We start from the raw sequence: 20,961 nt of genomic DNA, 5'->3' as shown, positions 1-20,961 counted from the left end.
TTCTCCTCTTCCCCACCCCCTTCTCTTCCACTCTCCAAACTCCCATTCAGTAGGTGTTAGATGGCAACTGGGAACATGCAAATGAAAGCCATTCCCAGGTGACAGTGATCTTGGCCAGAGCTGGGAGCCAGGCCACAGACCACAAGTGTTTTCAGGCAGCTGGAATTAAACGGTGATTAGCTATAATGCTCAGTGAGTAGGTGTTCCTGGATGGTTGAGCCCAGAGCAGACAGGAAGAAACATCAACCTGTTTCTACCGTTTTTTTGTTTTGTTTTTTTTTTAAGAAAAACTTCATAAAGCCTGTGACTCCACTACTACTCTTGAAAACTGCATATTCACGTACATCTATCTATGTAAATCTGTCTATTTATATCTCATCTGGAATTGCTCAATCATTTCTGAAAAGCTAATTTCAGTTTATAACCATGTGGGATGTGTTTGTGCACACCAGATATGGTATGTGAGTGCACGTGTGTATGTGTGTGCAGTGTGTATACTGATGTGTACAAAGCCTAAGGCAGCCTCAATATCCTTGATCACAGTAACACGTGCCCCTCGGATCCAAAAGAGTTAATATGTGTATTCCAGTTCCAGTGGCATTTCATTTCCTCAGCTTTCCAATGAGGTCTCTTTCTTTCCAATAAAATGATTTATTCACTCAAATTGTCAACAAACTGAGGTTTTAAATATCTATGTATAGTAAACGGGTACTTCCTTTCTTTGTAAAAGTGGTGCATTAATTCGAGAAAGAGAAGTTAGAATATTGAATGCACTTTGAGTTTCGGTTAACATTCACAGTTTTACCTTGCTAAAACATGCTAATGTGTAGATCTACTTTCCTTCATTTAAAAGAATATTTGAAATTGTATATAATTATGTCATTTCTCCTCCTTCCCTTCCCTCTCTCAAACCCCGCCTTATATCCATCCTTGCCTGCTTCCTTGTAGATTTGTAGGCTCTTCTTTATTTAATAATTATTATGTATACACACATATAACTTATATTAACTTATTATATATTACACATATAAATATATGTTAATATATTTATATATAATATTATACATATATAATTTCAATGAAGTTATGCCATTTGAGCTGACAAGGCCCTCACTCCCCTAATAAGAATGACAGATGAGCCGGGCGTGGTGGCGCACGCCTTTAATCCCAGCACTTGGGAGGCAGAGGCAGGTGAATTTCTGAGTTTGAGGCCAGCCTGGTCTACAGAGTGAGTTCCAGGACAGCCAAGGCTACACAGAGAAACCCTGTCTCGAAAAACCAAAAAAATAAAAAATAAAAATAAAATAAGAATGACTGATGGTCTTCCTGTTTTTAAAATCTCAGTTCCTTTAGGAAGATACAAACCTGAGAAAACACTGCAAAGTTTTGGGTGGTGATGACTCCAGGCTAAGAAATCAGACTTCCTTTGAAGAGGAGGTGATGGCTCTGCAGTCTACGGATACTAATGTCCTCCCCTCCGCTTCCAATCTCCCCTTCATGGCCACCCCTGCTGGGGTCCTCACTGGCTGAACACTTAGTTCCACTTTTATTATCTCAGTCAGGGAGAAGAGCCTAAGCCCTAGATTGCAGTTCACTGAGGTGCAGGACGCCTCCCCATTACATCAGGCTGGACCCTCTCCAGCAAGCCATCCCTCGCATGGCACCTAGAACAAGCTCAGCAACAAAGAAAAAAGTAGACCAATTCCTGTGCCTTCCTGAGCTTATGGTAATGGTTTGGCCGAAACCTGGCTCCTGGGTTAAAAAACAAAGCCTCCTTCCTGTTGTAAGAAGAATCTTAACAAGGAACTTAGTCAAAACAACTTAGTTATCAGTGAAAAAAAAAAGTTGAGTCTATTCATGGCCGACAATGAAATGATGTCCTGTGTAAATATTGTACAGAAACTGTTCTTTCTGTTCAGAAAAAGTAATCCAACTCTCATTCCGACTGTGATGTGTTTTTAAACTTTCTGAAGCTGTACCCCCATGCACACACACATATGTTTGCTTGTACCAAGTGAGTACTATGAGTGTGGGGAACAACCTTTTAGCAGGCTCAATAAACAGCCTACAACAGACAGCTACTTATAAACCCAGGCCCATGGAAGACCCAGAGAAATGAGTCACTAGAACCACTGGGCTGGCCTGAGAGCAAAATTAGAGACATAAGTACAGGCTACAGAGTAAAGAGACAGACAGACAGACACACACACACACACAGAGAGAGAGAGAGAGAGAGAGAGAGAGAGAGAGAGAGAGAGAGATCCATGACATGAGACAGGAAGCAGCAGGCTGGTCACAGATGGGGAGAAGATTATACGATCACATTGTGTGGCAAAGCCAGTGCATTCCCACAGGAGCCTGGTAGGTCTAAGGCCAGATGGGGGATAATTTGTCTTACCCCATGACCCAGACTGTGGAATGCCAGGAACACATTTTCTGACTGGCTTTAAGCCAGCTCATCTCTTGTTTTCCTCTTGTATACTAGGGTATGCCTTTTATAGCCTGGCTTTAAATCATCAGAGTAGGTTGACACCTGAGTTCTGACTGGAATGTTCAAGAATACCTCCCATTCTCTATGTATTTATAAGACAGAAGTAGATTTTGGTAGAGTAGGACCCAAATCAAGTAATGTGGCCTCTCTGTTAGGATCACTCTGAATTTACCGGATAATCAGTGCTATTTTTCTCACTAAAGTCACTGAGAATGAAATACTGGTCTGTCCATTTTGCAAAACTCAAAAGCTCTAGTGAAATCACAGATGCTATTTAAGGCCAGCTTCAAGGGCAGTGATAAGGGACATAGAAAGGTGGACTTTCGTACTATAAAGCCAAGTTCACAAGGCAAGAAGGAACAACAGGGACAGAGGCCTTGAGTCCATGAGTCACTCCTACTGATGGCAGAGGAAGTCATTGTACAAGCTAACCCTATCTGATATGGTAGCACTGACACATGGCACTATAACACATGACACTGACTCATGACAGTTCATCACTGCTTTCTTCTGCCTTTCCACAACCGAAGAAGGGCTCAGCAAATTCTAGAAGGGCTAAAGGTGCCCTTGAAGGGGTTGCTGGTGACAGGTCATGCTTGTTAATGTGAAGATTCAATGTGGCTGAATTTCTAGTGCATCCCCAAATTAATCTATCAGCTAAACCCCATTAAGTTTCCATCTTGCTTATTTTGAGAGATTAATGTATTAAAGCTAAAACCCATGTGGAAATTCAAGGGCTCCAGCATTTCAGGGTTGGACTGAGCCAACCATAAAAAGGGAGCAAGGTTGGAATGTCCACACTTCTCCCAAGTTAAAACCTCCCACAAAGCTCCTGCAATCAAGGAAGAATTTTACTAGTATGAGAACAAACATACAGACTGGTGTGATTGAATAGAACATCCAGAAATCAGCTTCACGTCTATGGGAAATTGACTTCCGGCAAGGAATAAGTTAAAACATTCAATAGGGGGATAGAATAGTCTTCAAAAAACTGATACCTTATTTTTTTTAAAAAAGATTTCTTTCTTTATCTATTTTATATAGATATAAAATAGATAACCATTATAGATGGTTGTGAGCCACCATGCGCTCGCTGGGGCTTGAGCGCAGGACCTTTGGAAGAGCAGCTAGTGCTCTTAACTACTGAGCCATCTCTCCAGCTTGATTCCTTAGAATCGATACCAAAGAGCACAAGGGAACAGCATTTTAAAATTAGACAAGGTAGACTCTAAGAATAGAAACTTCTGCTTCAAAGGACACTATGAAAAATAACAAAGAAAAATAAAACAGAAAATACGATGAAATGTTTGCAAATCATGTCTGGTAAACATTTATATAATGTGGTCTTAGAACTCAATGACACAAAGAAAAATAGGTCAGTTAAAAAAATTAAATGACAGCTCTAAATAGATATTTCTACCGAGAAGGGTTATAGGTGGTCAATAAATGCACAGGATGGATCCAGAGGAGCAGAGAACAAAACCTCAGAGAGGGCCCATTTCACACCCATGGAGATGGATGTCGCCAGCAGGACAGATGCGCTGGCGGGGATGCGGGGATGCTCAGATATTGTTGGTGGAAATGCAAAGTAGTCCTGCAAGAAGAGCGATGTTCTTGCTCACGATTTACTGTGGGCTTTGAAGATGGCACTAAATGTCTAAGCAAACTTGTGCATCATGAGTAAAAACATCATTTTCTTCCAGTACCATGACACTCCTGATAAACTTCCTAGCTGAAGTCATAAAGCCACATAAAATAAGGAGGGAGTTTCTACTGTATTAGAAAGTGTGTGCTCAGTCAGACCATGAATTTTTCAGGACTCAAATTTTTGACAAAGATACAGTGTTTAACTTTAATTTCTAGGAAAGAGATTCAATATTTGTATATGAACTATATTAGTAGTAGTTATTAGCTTTATATCTATAGTGATTCTAATTATAGTTTGGGGATTTATTTTATTTTTTTCATTTCTCTCAATAATCAAAAAATATCACAGAAATCTTGCTGGCCTGCATTTTAGCAACCAGATCATTCATGAACAACCAGCTCAATAGATGTGACTGCCGTGGGTGACTGATTAGTCACACCCAACACTTAACATTTCATGGCAAGAATGTGTCCCCTTGCTGGGGACTTTACTGCATTTTGAATTTTTTTCTGAAAAACTGAGCTTTCTGCATTTCTTTGAAAGGAGCAAGCAACACCATTAGACACTGAAGTGTTGGTTATCTCTTTCAAACATTGCCCGAAGCTCCTACCTGACCATCCAGGGAGGCAGCGGCAATGGCCTGTAGTGGGGTGACAGCCATCTGCATGGCTGCAGTCACAGCGCTCGGCACAGTTCAGCCCATAAGTGCCATCCTACAAGGAAGGGAACATCAAAGCCAGCAATGACAAACCTAGGTATTCACATGACAACAAACAAGGCCCTGACATGCTTCTTAGGAACATACATTGCACCACCTCTCCCCATGATGCAAAATGCAAGCCTGAGGAGGTAGCATGTTAAAATCACTTCAACGCTAGCTTAGCCCTGATACAATAGTTGGGAGATTTGCATGGTTAAACCACTCATATACATATGCATACATACAATAAGTATAAGCATGCTAGTTGACTGAGAGAGCCTTTTTCTTATCATTACCACAACTCATAAACAAACGCTCACTTGTCTCTAATTATTCTCACAACAAAGTTCAGACTTCCCTATAATTGTCTTCCTTGGAGGAGAAAGAGGTCTTTGTCCACCTAAAAACGATACACATACACACACACACACACACACACACACACACCACAAACATACATGTACACAGTAGATAGATAGATGGTAAGTACATAGATACATAGATGTTATTATAGCAACATAGTAACATAGTTACATTGAAACATAGTAATATAGTAACATATAGATGTTACTATAGTATGTATCTATGTATTTACTATGTACTTATCTGTCTAATCTATCTAGTGCCTGAGTGTATGTTTGTATATATACATATGTAAATATATGTATACATAAACATACACATATGTGTATATATGTATATGTGTATATATATATTATATATTGATTTGAACTGTTGTCAGTGGAATACATGACATAATAAAGAAAACTGAAAATCTATTGTTATTTTCTTTACTACATAGCTTCTTTTCTCAGAAAGAGGCTGAACTGTGTAGAACATTATGATTCAGAACTGTAAATGCACATTCCATTGGCAGCCTCCTCATCCACCCCTCCAAGTACATTCGACTGTTGAGTTGTCCAATGAAGAGGAGACTCTGGGGTGATGGGCAAGACTCATGAGGAAGAAATAGAAATGCTTCTATTTGGAGTGAAATCTTATTTGATACCCTAGATCCTTGGGACTGGTGTAGGATGCTACCTACCAACGTCCCTGTATCACCCAAACAATGAGGAAAACAGCCCAGCGACTGGGGGAGGGGACATGGAAACAGCAGTACCAGGCAGCGGGTGTTAGATGATGTAATCTCTTGCCTAGAATTTATTAAGCAAAGAAACCAACTAAACTACTTATTAGGCTCCACTAATGTCCTACAGGATTGCACAGCAGTTAGCTCTGCTATAACAGAAGCCCCTGAGCCATCAGACTCCCCAGATTTACCAATACATCAAATGCAAAACAATGGGCAGCATATACCGGGTTCCCACTCTGTCTATAATGAGGAAGTAAGAGACGACCAGCTCCAGGCATTGCTAATTGGTTCACTGGTCTGGACAGACACAGCAAAGCTAGCTTAACTCCTGGGGGCTTAGGGAGCACAGAATAATGCAGGGCAGGGCAGGAATCCTTTCTTTTAGAAAATGGGTTGTACTTAACAAGAGGAGACCCAGAGGAAGAAAAGGAGGTCTGGTGGAAGCCCTGTCTCTGAAATGGCCCAATTCAGGGGGGGATCACATTGTCATCTGATGATGTCCCGGGGGTAAAAGAACATACCGCTGCTCCTAAGATGCTTGATGGCTCAAGAAGAAAGCTTCATGCTAACAGGAAGTCAGTGAAGTGCTTTGGAAGGCAGGCATGCAACAGGTTACCACAGAACTCCCCAATTCACTATCAGCTAGCCTGCAGCAGCTATGGAGGAGGACGCGTTCTAAGGATGCATGTCTCCAAATTAGGTCTAGGGAAGGGAGTGTGCACCGAGGAGACTCCTGTGCCTCCAGAAATATTTACATTAGCCAAGGCTGTTTCCAGACCTGCTGTCATCATTTCAGTGCACATTTCTGTGACACCAGCCACAGCTCCCTTTTCAAGCCCCTGTCACTCCCCCACCCCAAAGCCTGCAGATTTCCATTATAATGGAAACAAAATACTTGGAGAGCTGACAGGCAGACACTGGATGTTTGACCAGTGCTGCTGCCTGGCTGCCACCAAAGAAAATGCTGGATTGGGGGCTGGGAGATCAGCAGAGGGACAATAGGAGAGAATGAGATATTCTTTAAAGCCTGCCTAGCTGATTTCCCCTCAATCCCTTTCCAAGCCTCTGTCTACTTCAAATCCTGTTAATAGTTACTGAGGACTGAGTCACACTCATTCACCTTCAGTCAGGAAAAAAAAAAAAGCAAGCTATACAAAGAAGTCATCCCTCGGGCATAGTCTTCTAGGCATGGCTACCCAGGCACAGCACACATACCTGGCAGGGAAATTCACACTTCGCGCCTCGCCATCCGGGCGCACAGGTGCAGGTCCCATCCAGCGTGTTGCAGGCACCGCCATTGAGGCACTGACATGTTAGGTTACAGCCAAAGCCCCATGTGCCACTGGGGCAGCGGATGGAACAGTCCACCCCGTGCCAGCCTGCATGACAAGGACAACAGAGCGTGTGAGGAAACAAAGGCAACAGGGAGCTTCGCTGAGCCATTCCAAGCCACGTCTCCCTGTACCAGATATCTTGGAGATGCATGACAGCGCTACCCAGCCCCAGTCCCAGCAGTAGCAGACAGCCTTGGCTCTGCCACAAAAGGCCTTGACCGACCAGAAATGAAAAGGAACCCCTGAGGAACCAAACAGCTAACTGTGCCTTGTGATCAGTCAGGGATGCCAATGCTGAGAAGCATCCCATGGGCTCCTGGGAAAGGATGTGGAGTGAGGTCAACTTTAATGTGCTGTGATGCTCAGGGTAGAATGATAAGCTTTGTCTGTTTATGTGAGAGGCTTGTTCTTGGAAGACTAGCCTCAGCTTTGAAGCAATAACCATTAAGTATGAAAAATGTGTTTACAAGATCCTGGCTGCATCTACGGAGGACACGTTCTGTGCCACACATAAAATCTGTGCTGGCTATATTGCTTGTCACAATTCCAACTTGGGCCATTTGGGGGCATAGACACGTCTGCTTGTTTACCCTTCCCAAAATCATGGACTCAGACTTTGAAAGCTGGCAACAACTTCAGAGAGGACCGAGTTTGAGTTTCTTTTCTGGACTCGGGAAGGATGAGGTATGCTGAGGCCATCATTTTATGATTTTAGTAAATTTAGAACTAGAGCCCCATCGGGGTGTCCTTCCAGTGACTCTAGGAGGTAACAGGACCAGATAAAAGATTCACAGGCACACTCTTACCTGCCTTACAGATACATGATCCATCCACAGGAGAACAGACAGCATCATTTTTACAGCCACAGCGAGAAGAACAATTTATCCCATAGCGTCCCAGAGGACACGGAGTAGAGCAGTCAGTCCCCTGGATGAGCAGAACAGCAGAACACGGGCTATTTTTACCAAGTAAATCCATGCCAGCACAAAACACAAATATCCTTTGGCAATGCTAATTATGTTTCTTCTCTATTTTTAACACTCTATACTTTTGAAAGTTGCTATAATACCATTTCTATGCAAATTGTGGAGACTCAGGTGCAATCCTGGCTGGCTCATGTTTATGATTGTCTTAGTCAGGGTTTCTATTCCTGCACAAACATCATGACCAAGAAGCAAGTTGGGGAGGAAAGGGTTTATTCGGCTTACACTTCCATACTGCTGTTCATCACCAAAGGAAGTCAGGACTGGAACTCAAGCAGGTCAGAAAGCAGGAGCTGATGCAGAGGCCATGGAGGGATGTTCTTTACTGGCTTGCCTCCCCTGGCTTGCTCAGCCTGCTCTCTTATAGAACCCAAGACTACCAGCCCAGAGAAGGTCCCACCCACAGGGGCCTTTCCCCCTTGATCACTAATTGATGAAATGCCTTACAGTTGGATTTCATGGAGGCATTTCCTCAACTGAAGCTCCTTTCTCTGTGATAACGCCAGCTGTGTCAAGTTGACACAAAATTAGCCAGTACAATGATAAAACATCAAATAGGACCTCTCCCCCCACAAAAGTCCAATGACTTCTTTAGATTTGTCTTCATAACAGAACACCAAAATAAACCTTTCTCCATTGCTTATGCAAGTATATATATATACTTATGCAAGTATATATATATATATATATATATAATGTGTATATATATACACATTATAGCTGTAAACTCATTGTCAACAAAAATACCAACACTGTACATCAGTGTTTATATGCTTCTAAATGCTTCACGGGTTGCCTTGTATAATATGTAATTTTGTTAATGGTTGAGCAACAATACTCAGCCAGTGGTATGATTCAATTTATTCAGCAGTGGGCATTAAATAGAACTGAGCTACCAAAGGTGACCTAGAGACCTCTCTTTTCAAAAAACACGAAGACTCTTAAGAGAAGGTTAATTCAGGGGTCAACCTGAGAATTGTGACACTGGTCAGAAATCTCTGGAAAGGTCCTCTTGGCTCTGTGACTCCACAACCCAGTCTTTCTACATTATGTGCCCTGGAATGGCCACCAACACTCTTCAGGGTTCAATGTTATCTTCTTTACAATGGAAAGAAAGGAATCACAGTTGACCATTTCCCCTTCCCAATAGCCAAGAAGTCATAGGCACCACAGGCGCAGTTTGGTGTCCGTGTAGTACGGGTACATTTGTAGGATCTAAACTCCCAAAGGGGCCTCAAAACCATGCGCAGAGTGTGAACACAGTATCATGCTAACCTGGCGCATGTTGTGTCTTTAAATTTTGTGGAATTCAAACAGAAACCGTTGAAAATAGTAACTGATAATCACGTGGAGAGCTATTTCTTTGTTGCCAACAGGGCAGAATAAAACCAGCATATATGGAATAGCTATAATGGGTCATACTTCCTGATGTGTCTTAATATTGAGCATCAATGAGGCCTTGATAGTGTCATCAGTGTTCTCAGCCATCAGTAGAATGGTAGAGTTACTTATCTCAAACTGCTCCTTCCCATGAGTGCTGTAAATGGTTTGATCACATTTACTCTAGCTCACAATAGCTCACGTAAAAAATGCTGCTGCCATTCTCCATCTTGTACCCCTCTCCTGCCTCCAGAGCCCAGGTTACTCACTTTGAATCCTGGAGCACAGGCACACCTTCCCGTCACACTGTCGCAGTCCGCCCCGTTCTGGCAGCTGCAGATCTGTTGGCAAGCCTCCCCGTAGAATCCAGGGGAGCATGTTTCATTACAGTACAGTCCTGACCAACCCGGCTTGCAGCCACACTCTCCAGACATGGGATGACAGCTGAGAGACATAGGTGAAAATGAATACATCATTCTGGGGTAGACATGACACTTGAAGCATGTGCAAGTGCTGTTTCCTCAATAGTCACGAATGTTGCTGGTAATTCCACGAACATGGTTTAAACCTAATTCCTGTGGGTGGTGTGACTTACTTGACTATGACTGCAGAAACGATGAATGAAATCAGCATTCATGCCCTACTCGAGTGATGACAATAACTGTATCCTTTTTGCCTAAAATTCTTTGTAATTGTCTTACATTGAAAGCACTAACTCAATAAGAAGGCAGCACGATGAGGCACACTGACCAGCTCCATTCAATGCCAAATGCACAAGTGTGATATCCAAGGAATTCCAAAAGCAACGAATGGCCTTGCTGCATGTTCCCCTCCCAGTCCATCTACCTGATAGTGAAGCAGCAGCTGCTGGCTGGAACAGCAGCCACATTGACAGGCCAGGCAGCCAGCTGTTGCCCCATAGCAAATGGGCATGTCAGCTGTGCTAAGATGCTCATGGAAGCAAGGGACACAACAAAGCACTCTGTGGCAAGCTGTCTCAATGCATGTGTGATTCTTGACACAGGAAACCTTGACAATCAAACCAACTCTGTTGACAATAGGAAGTCTGTGTAAAGATGTTTCCCCTCCCCATGGAGCCCAGATCTTCTCCTTAAACAGGACAAACAAAATGTATTTACTTGGCATTTAGATATTTGCTAAATGGTCTTCCTAAAGGACTGTAACTCCTGGCAGGAAAGAGAGATATGTAGGGATGAAGACAAGGGTCTCAGACACACTAAGATCTACATGTGTATGCATCATCCCTGCTATCATCCTCAGACAAACACCTGGCATCTCGGTGTCATATGGAGCTTACTGTGTCATGGCTGGGCCCCCTCCTTCCCTTCTTTTACATCTATCCACCCCAGTCAGTCATCTGCACTTCTGAATGTGGTACCTCCATTCACCTGCCTGGGGATTGCTTTGTTAGCTGGTGTGTTTGTTTGCTTGCTAGCTCATTGCTATAGGACCTTGCTACATAGCCCAAGCTGACTTCACAATCAAGATCTTCTGCCTTTGCTAAGATTACAATAATGAACTGTGGTGCACAGTCTTGTTCTCTATTTCTATCATTGACTAATATATTTTAACTTTTCATTCATTTTTTCTGTGCAATATATTTTGATCATGTTTTCCTCTTCTTCCAATTTTCAGTTACTTCTCACCTCCCTACCCACCCAACTTTGTGTTTCCCCTAGCTCTCTTTAAAACAAAAAAAGAAATGCACACAAACAAATAAAAATAAAAATGAACATGTAAAAGGCAAGCAAGGCTAAAAACCAAACCAAACCAAAACAAAACAAAACAAAAACAACAACAAAAAATGGTCGAACAGAGCAAATATAGCCAAAAAGTTAAAAAAAAAAAAACCCACTGAGCTAATTTTTTTTGTTGTTGGTTAATTTACTCCTGGGCATGGGGCCTGCCCCAGAGTGTGAGTAATACACCCAGTGAAACTCCATTGGAGAAAGCTCATTTTCTTTTCCTTTGCCAGTGGGTACCAGTTGCAGATAATTTCTTGGTTGGGAGTGGTACCCCCTGTCCACTTTCCCCCTCTAGGTGCTGAGTCCCTATCTGGTTTGAATCTGTGCAGTCTTATGTGCACTGCCAGAGTCTCTGTGATTTCATGTGTATTCAGAGTATTGTGTCTGGAAGGCGTGGTTTCCTTTGGAGTCGTCCATCACCTCTGGGTCTTACACTCTCTCCTTCCTTCTGCATAGGTCCTGAGCCATGAGGGGAGGAATCTGATGAAAACCATCTTGTCCTCAGTCTCAGCTGACATTGTTCCTCTTCCTAGAAGCCTTCTCTACCCATCAGGATTAGTCTCTCCCTCTCCCCTGTGTTCTCTTTCCCTGCATCCTCCCCTCCCTCGCTCACTTCTCAGGCTGCAAAGTCTACTTACTTTGCACCAACGTCCCTGTCCCCACAAGATCTATGAGGACAAGAAGTAAGTCTCTTCTGCTACCCATTCCTAGCACACAGTAGGCTCACAGCAAAGACTGCAGAGTAAGTAGATGGAAAGGACATAGCCAACTCCAGATCCAGTTTTCACACAAACCCTGATCCTTTCTCATCTCTCTGAGACATGATACAAGGCTCTCTAATACAGTACCTGTGTCCAAAGTCAGAGTTACAGCTAAGCTTTGTTTCAAAAGTGTTAGTCTTACATCAAAGGAGACTGTCTCTAGTCCCAGAGAAATAAGTACTATCTGAAGTGAAATCAAGTGAACACAGACACTCACAGCTAGCATTTACGGGACACTGACCAGTGACAGCACCCTCCTGACTTAGCTACATGCACCGTTTATCTCAGTTCCCATGACCACCTAAAGTCATAGTCCCATTTCATCAATGAAGAAACTGAGGCCTGGAAAGGGGTAAGGCTTATTCAGAGGGTCACATGTGCAGTTGTGACTGAATCAGGCTTCAACACTGGTTTGTTGGTTTGTTTTGAAACTGTGGGAAAAGGAAAATTTGTGAGAAGCATTCAGGGGAGACTTGTCAGGAAAAGGAACGGCTAAAATTTAGGATATAGCACTGTGCACCAAAGTCAGCAGGATTGTAAAAACAAAACAAATGTATATGAGCAAAACTTCTTATCTGAGAAAAGTAAAAGAAAATAGAGTGTTTTACTTTAACTTAACTTGCTAAAAGAGAACATTTTGGTAGAAAAATGACTTACAATAAAAACAGAAGTATTATTTATGTTTTAGGTCTTTATACTAAACAAAATAGAAATCACTATGTGAACATAAACTTCGGGCTAGACTAAGAAATGATAAGCAACAGCCCTTAGTGAGTGGTGATCCAACACACTGGTCCTCGGACTGAGGACACCAGGATTAGCATTCTGCAATGTGTAACTAGGTGTCGGACACCAAAGCAGTTTGGAGCCACTCAATGGACTCTCACACAGTCAGTTAATGGAGCACGCGACCTACTAATGGAGCATGCGGGTGATATACTTCATACCTGTTTTCTGTCTAAAGAACAAATTGCTTTACACATGAAAATACACTTGAGCACATATGGAAATATTTGTCATTTTATGCATGCATATAAATAAAACCACTTTTAAAAAGTAGTTCTTCAGTTTCACAGCTAACTTATAACAGGCATCCAAATGTACATAATATTGGCTGGCTGATGTGAGTGACATGGGTCTGTGATTCCCAGATACTCAGGAGGCTGAGGCAGGAGGATTACAGGTTTGCTTGGGCCATACTGTAAATTCAAGGTGAGCCTAGGCACTCACTGAGACTCTGCCTCAAAATAAAAGATACTGACCTGGGAGGGTACCGGTAATAGAGTACTTGGTAGCATGTGTGAGATCCTGGGTTCAACCCCCAATACTGGAAAGAAATATTGACTAAAACAGAATGAGTCACTGAATTTCCTTCCATTCATTTCCTTATAGGAGGACTACACTCAATGCAAGGACAACTGGTGGCCTCCTGATTAGTTTTGACTGTGAACTTGACACAGTCTTAGTCACCTTGGAAGAGGGAACCTCAATTGAAGAACTGACTCAATCAGATTGGCCTAGGGTTATGTCTGTGAGGGATTTTCTTGACTGATGATTGATGTGGGAGGGCCCAGCCCACTGTGGGTGGCACCATCCCTAGGTAAATGGGTCTGGACTATATAACAGAGTTAGGTAAGCATGAGCAGAGATGGAGCCAATATGTACCCCTTCTTCATCATTTCTGCTCCAGGTTCCTATTACCTTTCTATCCTGAAATCCCTCAGTGATGGAGTATTAGCTGGAAGTGTAATCTAAAGTAAACCCTTTCCTCTCCAACTATGCTATGAAACTTAGGTTTGCACCCGAAAGTCTGTATCAGTAAAAATGTCTTTGGGTTCAACATGATTTAAAGTATTAATATCACTTGTAAATATTCTTAAATGAATTTCAACTATATATAAAAAATAAACTGCTACAATTTGGGAGGGGGTCTCTCTTATTACAAAACAGAGGCCAAGTTCAAGGCCAGTTTGGTCTACATAACACTTTTCAAAGTCAACCAGGGATATATGATAAGACCTCATCCAAATAAATAAATGAAGGAAAAGGAGGGGGGAGGGGGAGGGGGAGGGAGAGGGGGAGGTAGAGGGGGAGGTGAGGGGGAGGTGAGGGAAGGGGAGGGGAGGGGAGAGGAGAGGAGAGGAGAGGAGAGGAGAGGAGAGGAGAGGAGAGGAGAGGAGAGGAGAGGAGAGGAGAGGAGAGGAGAGGAGAGGAGAGAAGAGAAGTAGAACCTATTGATCCATTTGTAGGATTGATTCATCTTATAAATGATTATTGGGCAACATGACATAAACAAAGGCTTAAAGGTATTTAGATGTTAGAGCTTGCCCTGTTTACGGTTGCCTTTAGAAGTCAGATGGCTAAAATGAGCCCAGGCTGCCCTTCTGGAGACTCTATGGGCCTAGTCATTCTTATCATCCAGCCAAATGGCAAACAGGAAGTGAGCATTTCCGGGACCAATCAGCTTCCAGTGGCTCTGCCAGGTGAACCTATGGCAAATAGCAGAAGACACTCCCACCCTGAGCCTAAGCACACAGTAAGAAGTCATTGGCTAGTAAATACCTGATGGCCTAACACTACTAAATTTGGCATCGTTTGTTTGTTGTGAGTAAACTATGCTAGAAAGTTGAAATATAAATCTGTGCAGAGAGTTTATTACCTAAATATTCAAATGTTTCATATAAGAGGTGATAAGATGTTCCAATGAAGGAGACCCAAAGTTGACCATAGCAAAGCTACTTGAATCACTTGGAGAGTACATTTCTTACACACACACACACACACACACACATACACACACACACACATCCCAATACAATACAAAGTACAGTTTTCTTCTGTTCCTTGGAATGACTTAAAGAATAGACCAACCGCATACCTCTGTGTCTCTGTAGCTCTTGTGGATTTGATATGGCTAAATATAAATGTAGTCCCATCTGCACTGACTACAAACAAAATCCTTTCTGCTAACATCTGAGCTATTGTATACTGTACTAGATTGTTGTCAAATTGATCTTTTCCAGAAGTCTGCAACTGGGCTGGGAATTCTAAGTTATATGTACCTGGCCCTTGGAGGAGGTCAAAGAAAGGAATAGGTGGGAAGATATTTTTTCAGAGACACAAGCACCGTAGGGTGGGCAGGATTATAGCTTCCTGTTCCCAAATTTTTGGAGAGATTTTTGAGCTGAATGACCCCCGTGAGGTTTTTATTTTTGTCAGAGCGATCAGTTCTGAAAGTGATTCCACATGTGACAGCCACATGTGAAGCACTTTCACAAACCCTCCCACTTCCTCTCTGTAGCCTTTCCTGCTTCCACAGATGTGTTGTCAGGCAAACGAAGCTTCAGTGAGCATGATGCTTTCGCATTCTGAACTTGGCTAAACCCTTCTCTCCACAGTATCTTTGCTTCTAAGGGAATGTCACACAAGCCTTCTTTTAGGGAAAAGTTCTGTTAATCTCAGAAAAAAATCAATTTTACCAGTCCCCACCGATAGATAAAATAACTTAATAGCTACCCACAAACAATAACCTTAGTCCTTTGAACATGGGCTTTCAGTCACTAAAGTGAAAACTTGAAAAGAAAATATTTTTCCAGAGGCTGCTGGCACTCACCTATGAGTGTTGTCCAGGTGGCAGGGGCACCGCTTGTCACATTTGATGCCGTAAAGCCCCTCTGGACACAGGCGTGCCTCGCAAAGGTCACCCGCAAAGCCTGCTTCACACAGGCATGTGCCACTCACGTGGTAACACTTGCCTCCGTTGACACACCTGCAGGTCTCAGCACAGCGAACTCCATAGGTCCCAACAGGACATTCGTCCTGACACCTATTCAAACAAGAGACCAACAGTTGGTTCAACCTAATTGCATACAGGTTGAAATGCTTTGTGAACCCATAGTATTTCATATTTATTCCATAGAAAAGTAACGAGATGGATCTATCTGTAGCAGGAGAACTAAATACAAAGACTCGAGGAATTCTGAACTTCCAAAATCAGAGGCCCTCTACCCCAGTTTATAGGTTATAAAGTTTATAGGTTCCACCTTAGAGTCTTTATAACGAAGAAGAAATGGCTCAGAGGGGGAGAGATGCTTTGGTAAGCTGCTTGAGGAGGGAGGCTGGTCCCTGGAGGAATGACAGGATTCCTAGCTACTTCATAGAAAGCATGAATAGTTAACGGGGCCAGCCAAATCTCTTTTTGGAGAGGTGAGGTGATTGGGAGGATTCTGCCAAGAAGCCAGACATGCAGTCTCATCTAGTGGAGCACACAGCACAGTAGGGGTCACTGTCTCAGCAGACACTTCCCATGTGGCTTTCCTGCCATGCCAGACTCTGATTTTTTTTTTTAATGTAGGTCAGTCTTGTGTTTTCCAGATCTGAACTGTGCAAGCAGCAAGACCTGCTTAGAAGCAATGGCACAGAAGCAGTTCCAAGAGAAACAGCCTTTCTACCAGGCTGGGCACAGTTTTAATGCTAGGGTGTGGCGAGAGTCAATATTGGGATGCTAAGTATAGAGGGGAAAGCTTGGGAGTCTTCTAACGTTTTGCTGGTTGACTCTGGCTCCAGTCTGCACTAAACTTGATGAAGAAAAGCAAAGAGGGGCTCCTAAGAGCAGGTTTCACTGCTCCTAGAACTCTCTCACTACACTTGTCAGCCCGCTGCTAACTGAGGGCTTAACCACAAGAGAAATTCTGGAGTTAGCTGAATGAATTCTTCAAAAGAATTCAGTGGTAGACTTTAGAGCTACCTACGAACAAGTATAGCTATTTTTCAGACCATAGTATTTTTATAAAGGCCATGAATATTTTTTTTACAACTTTTTCCCACCCCTTTACTCTGAGGTTGTTGTGTCTATCTTTGTTTTGTGTTTTTTTTTTCTGTATGCACATGAATATTTTTTAACCTTCAAGATGCTTTTATAAACCAAGTCATCTGATTTGTTCCTTTAAAAGGTACACTTTAGAAAAAGACCGGGTGTGGTACAGTGATTCACGTGGTCCAGGCGGTTTTGTTTTAGTTTTATTGTTTTTTTGTTTTTGTTTTTATTTTTGTTTTTGTTTTTGCAGTTTGTCTGAGAAGATACCCTTATACTACTCAACGCCAGTGGAAAAAAAAATTACGAGTTCTTCACCCTCTTCCATAAACTTATAAACAAAACAAAATGTTAAACTTCTGGTTGGTGGGATGATTCAGTGGGGAAAGACACCGAATAGCCTGAATGCGATCCCAGAAGTCACGTGATCGAGGAACCGGACTTCCTCAAGATGTTCTGCGCGACCCCATCCCCAACACACAGAGTGAATACATAAGTGTTTTTAGTGTTAATCAAGAAAAGGTTGGATCTTGGGTTATCTGCATGATTTTAAAGTGGTTTAAGAGTGATGTAAAGGCTTTTGGAAGTGGTGCATGTCGGATAGCTAGCAAAGTTACGTTGCCCCATCACAGGGAACTAATTTGTCGGACTCATTGTGACTTGGCACAGTATTTTCTTTCTCTTGGAAAGCAAAATGTATAATAGCCGGTCTCGGCCTGTATTTATCTTTCTAGCCTCTAATTAAAGATCTAGTAGTTTCTAGTATAAATGCAGAACGAATTCACTCGAGTTTGCCGTCTAAGCCGTAGCTATGGCAGCAGGTTCCCTCCGTCAGTACCGCAGCACCTTCCTGTCAATCATGGTTAGGTATGCACACCTGGGAAACTCAAGCAGCCGGCAGCTTTCTTGTGGAGACTTTTCCTGTGGTTTTTAAATCACTGTTATAACTATACACATATATAAGGTGCAGTGTGATGACTCTGTGCATACCAAACATTTTCTATTTAAATAGACATCACGGAGTGGCTATGACTCTCTGCTTGGTCTCTAGCTTAAGATCACCATTTCCCTTACAAACCGTTCAAGTTGCTGTTATGGTACCACAAGAAAATTAAGAAGGGCTATCTTGGGAATCAGTAATACATTTTTCTTCAGAAGGATGGCAGAGAAATAACAGAGGGTAATAAAAATTGACCAGAAAAGAAATATAAAAAACTATTTCTATTAAACTATTGCTATTTTTTTAAAAAAGACTATTTCTATTAAAAAGAAAAGAAGAAAGAAATTTCTAATAGTGTTTTGGAGTAATGAAGAAGAATGATCATTAGGTAGACAAAACCTGACAAAACACTAATTAATAGGGAACATCCTTACACTGATATCATTCTGATTTCTACTTTGTATCACTCTGTGAGCTTGGGGATGAAGTCAGGGTGGCAGCTCCTTCTTGTCCTTTGGAGCATGTCACGTCCCAGAGTCACCGGAATAGCTGAGCTGAATCATGATTCAGTGTGCAAGACTCGTATGCTTCATTAGACCTGGACTGCAGGGTCAGCAGCCTGCCTTTGTAACATCTGGAGCTGCCGTCCTGGGGGGGGGGGTGTCAAAGGAATTGGGAAAGAGCCAACTTTTTCACAGTCACAGAGACAGAGTGGCCCGGCATGGAAAACCAGCGCTGTTCTCCAATCCCGGGCTGCAGTTCCTGACTTTGTGCCTGTACCCGAGCTTTCTTCACTCTCGGGATCATGCAGAACACAGGTCTGGCAGGGCTGTCTTGGGGTTCACTATAACAGACTCCTTTACTGAGTTGTGAATTCACACTGAGCACGACTTTATAGGCATGGGCCCTGCCTTATCATCAAAGAACCACAGAGTGACCCCGAGATACCATTAGCGCCTTCTAAAGCATCTTCAAGCAGAGTTTTGTGAGGATCTCAGATCATCTCCCCAGAATTCTTGACGACTTCGCTGGATTGTATCTCCTTACCACAGTGTCCTTTTCGGTCTTTCCACAGACCTCAAAGCCTCTTATTTGTCATCTGCTATGCTGTCCCGTCAGCCTGCAGGGCTCACCACTTGTTTCCCTGTGGTGGGGTGGCGGCCCCACATCCTGGGTGTATTTGCTGGCAGCTGCCTGCCGTGGCAGCCTCTGTGGAGCAGCCCCTCCTAACCACTCCAGGCACACAGACGTCTCAAGACAAGTGAAGGGATACTTACAATCCCCACCCTTGCATCTCCTCCCCACCTCCTGCCACAAACTGCCCACAGCCACTCCCTGTCATCTTTCATAGAGACAAATGTGCGTTCTGCATACCATGGATTGCATATGTTAATAACTCAAAACAGAGGCAAGAACAGCAATGGAAAACCGTAACCACAGGGCATCCATCGCCAATGCTCCACAACAGCTTGCGTAGAACAACTGTCCAGTCCCACCTCATTTTTCCCGTTCCTTGAGTTTCAAAATTTTACTTGAAAATTAGCTGTTCTCTTCCCCCGTGTTCCGACTTCGCTAAGCACGTGTTCACTGACCTTGGAGGTGTGAGGTTTCTAAAATCTCTAGAGCCTAAAACATTATGTAAAGCACTGCTTGAGTTCTGCTTGGCTTTGTTCCTCTCCTTTTCCTGACCCTGTTTTCTGTAATATAAATGTCTAAGCACAGATTAGAGCAAGGCTGGAGAATTACAAAGTCGCATGGAGTAGCCCAGTCCTACATTGTAAAATGGATAATCAAGGTGTCTATAATTCATAAGTCAAAACAGCAAAAGGAAATTATATCATTGTATTAATAAACAACAAGATGGCTTTTAATTAAATTAAGTGGATACTTCTAACAAAAGATCTTAACAAAATGAAGGACTGGAAAAGAGACACTGTGGTAACATAGTAACTGGAAACAGCAAACATATAATTACTCAAAGGAATCTCCAACAAGGAAGAATTCCCACATTGACCTCCTATCGGTCAGCAGCAATTCAGAGCGTCAAATAAGTAAAATAAGGAAGTGAGCAAATCATTAGAAATATTTTGAAACCAGCCATCTTTAGTGGAGGATACTATCATTGCAAAACTAAACAATTCCAATCTTTGTTAAAAAACGTTTAAATTAATTTAAAAATTGGTAAAGTAAGGATTAGATTAAGAAGCAAATATTTGAAAGCAAGTTTTCCTTTATCTAGAAAATGCCCAGTTAGATACTTAAAGATAATTTTTAATTACAAAATACTTAGAAAATGTATTTAATAAGTAAATACAGACACTGCCTAGAGAGGTGGAGGAGCTCATAGTATTTAATTGAAAGCCATAAAATTAAAGTAGAAATTCGGATATAAAAAAACCCATTTGGATAAAAATGCCTTTTTAGTTTACATACATCATTAAAATACAGTGGTGTGTAATTATACAATGTTCCTAGATACTAGCCAAATGCACAATTGCTAGTGTTTGCACGGTTCCTGCACACTACCCAGTCACAAAAGCTTTGTGGGTAAGCTTCAGGACTGCTCCAAGACCTTCAGTTTAATAAATCTTATCATACGCTGGAGGAATAGTGTCATCCTAAACATTACAAGGACGTGGGCTCTTCGTTCTTAGGCAGCCTGCCCGTTGGCCCCACAGGTCACTGTACTGTGACTCCACGCCATAGGCAATGAACTCAGCTGTCCAGTCTCCTAGGACCTAGAGCAAAGTTGAAGAGGCAGGGCGAGAAGAGTCACTGAGGTAAAAGTTTGCCCTTTAATACAGGAAGTGGCCAGCCATGCATGGCAGAGCTGCAGGAGCACAGACAGCAAAAGCAACCATTTGCTTCTGTTTCACAGACTTCTAAGTTCTCCTACAGAACTGATGCTGTCACCTCCATACAATAGAGTAAATACAAAGACTATTTTTTTTATTTAGATGCTGCTGCTGCTGCTGCTGCTGCTGATGATGATGATGTGTGTGTGTTCATATGTGCCTGTGTGTGGTATATAGTCTTGAGTATAAGTTCCTGC

General features: G+C 42.5%; 1 protein-coding gene across 1 annotated transcript in view; it reads right to left on the bottom strand.

Annotated features, from left to right (window-relative positions):
• The window catches only part of Megf10 (multiple EGF like domains 10), a 156,988-nt gene that overhangs the window by 28,391 nt on the left and 107,636 nt on the right, over positions 1-20,961 (bottom strand). The window contains exons 9-13 of the mRNA XM_021150436.2: positions 15,770-15,982; positions 9,899-10,073; positions 8,073-8,193; positions 7,148-7,311; positions 4,750-4,852 (exon numbers count right to left, since the gene is read on the bottom strand). Coding sequence (XP_021006095.1) covers positions 4,750-4,852; positions 7,148-7,311; positions 8,073-8,193; positions 9,899-10,073; positions 15,770-15,982 — 776 coding nt within the window. The remainder of the gene's footprint in view (positions 1-4,749; positions 4,853-7,147; positions 7,312-8,072; positions 8,194-9,898; positions 10,074-15,769; positions 15,983-20,961) is intronic.

Source organism: Mus caroli, unplaced genomic scaffold (assembly GCF_978045245.1).
Source record: "Mus caroli unplaced genomic scaffold, Mus_caroli_1 scaffold_19, whole genome shotgun sequence".
NCBI classification, from domain to species: Eukaryota; Metazoa; Chordata; class Mammalia; order Rodentia; family Muridae; genus Mus; species Mus caroli.
The sequence above is the reverse complement of the archived record's forward strand: the minus strand, read 5'-3'. Positions and strand labels throughout refer to the sequence as shown.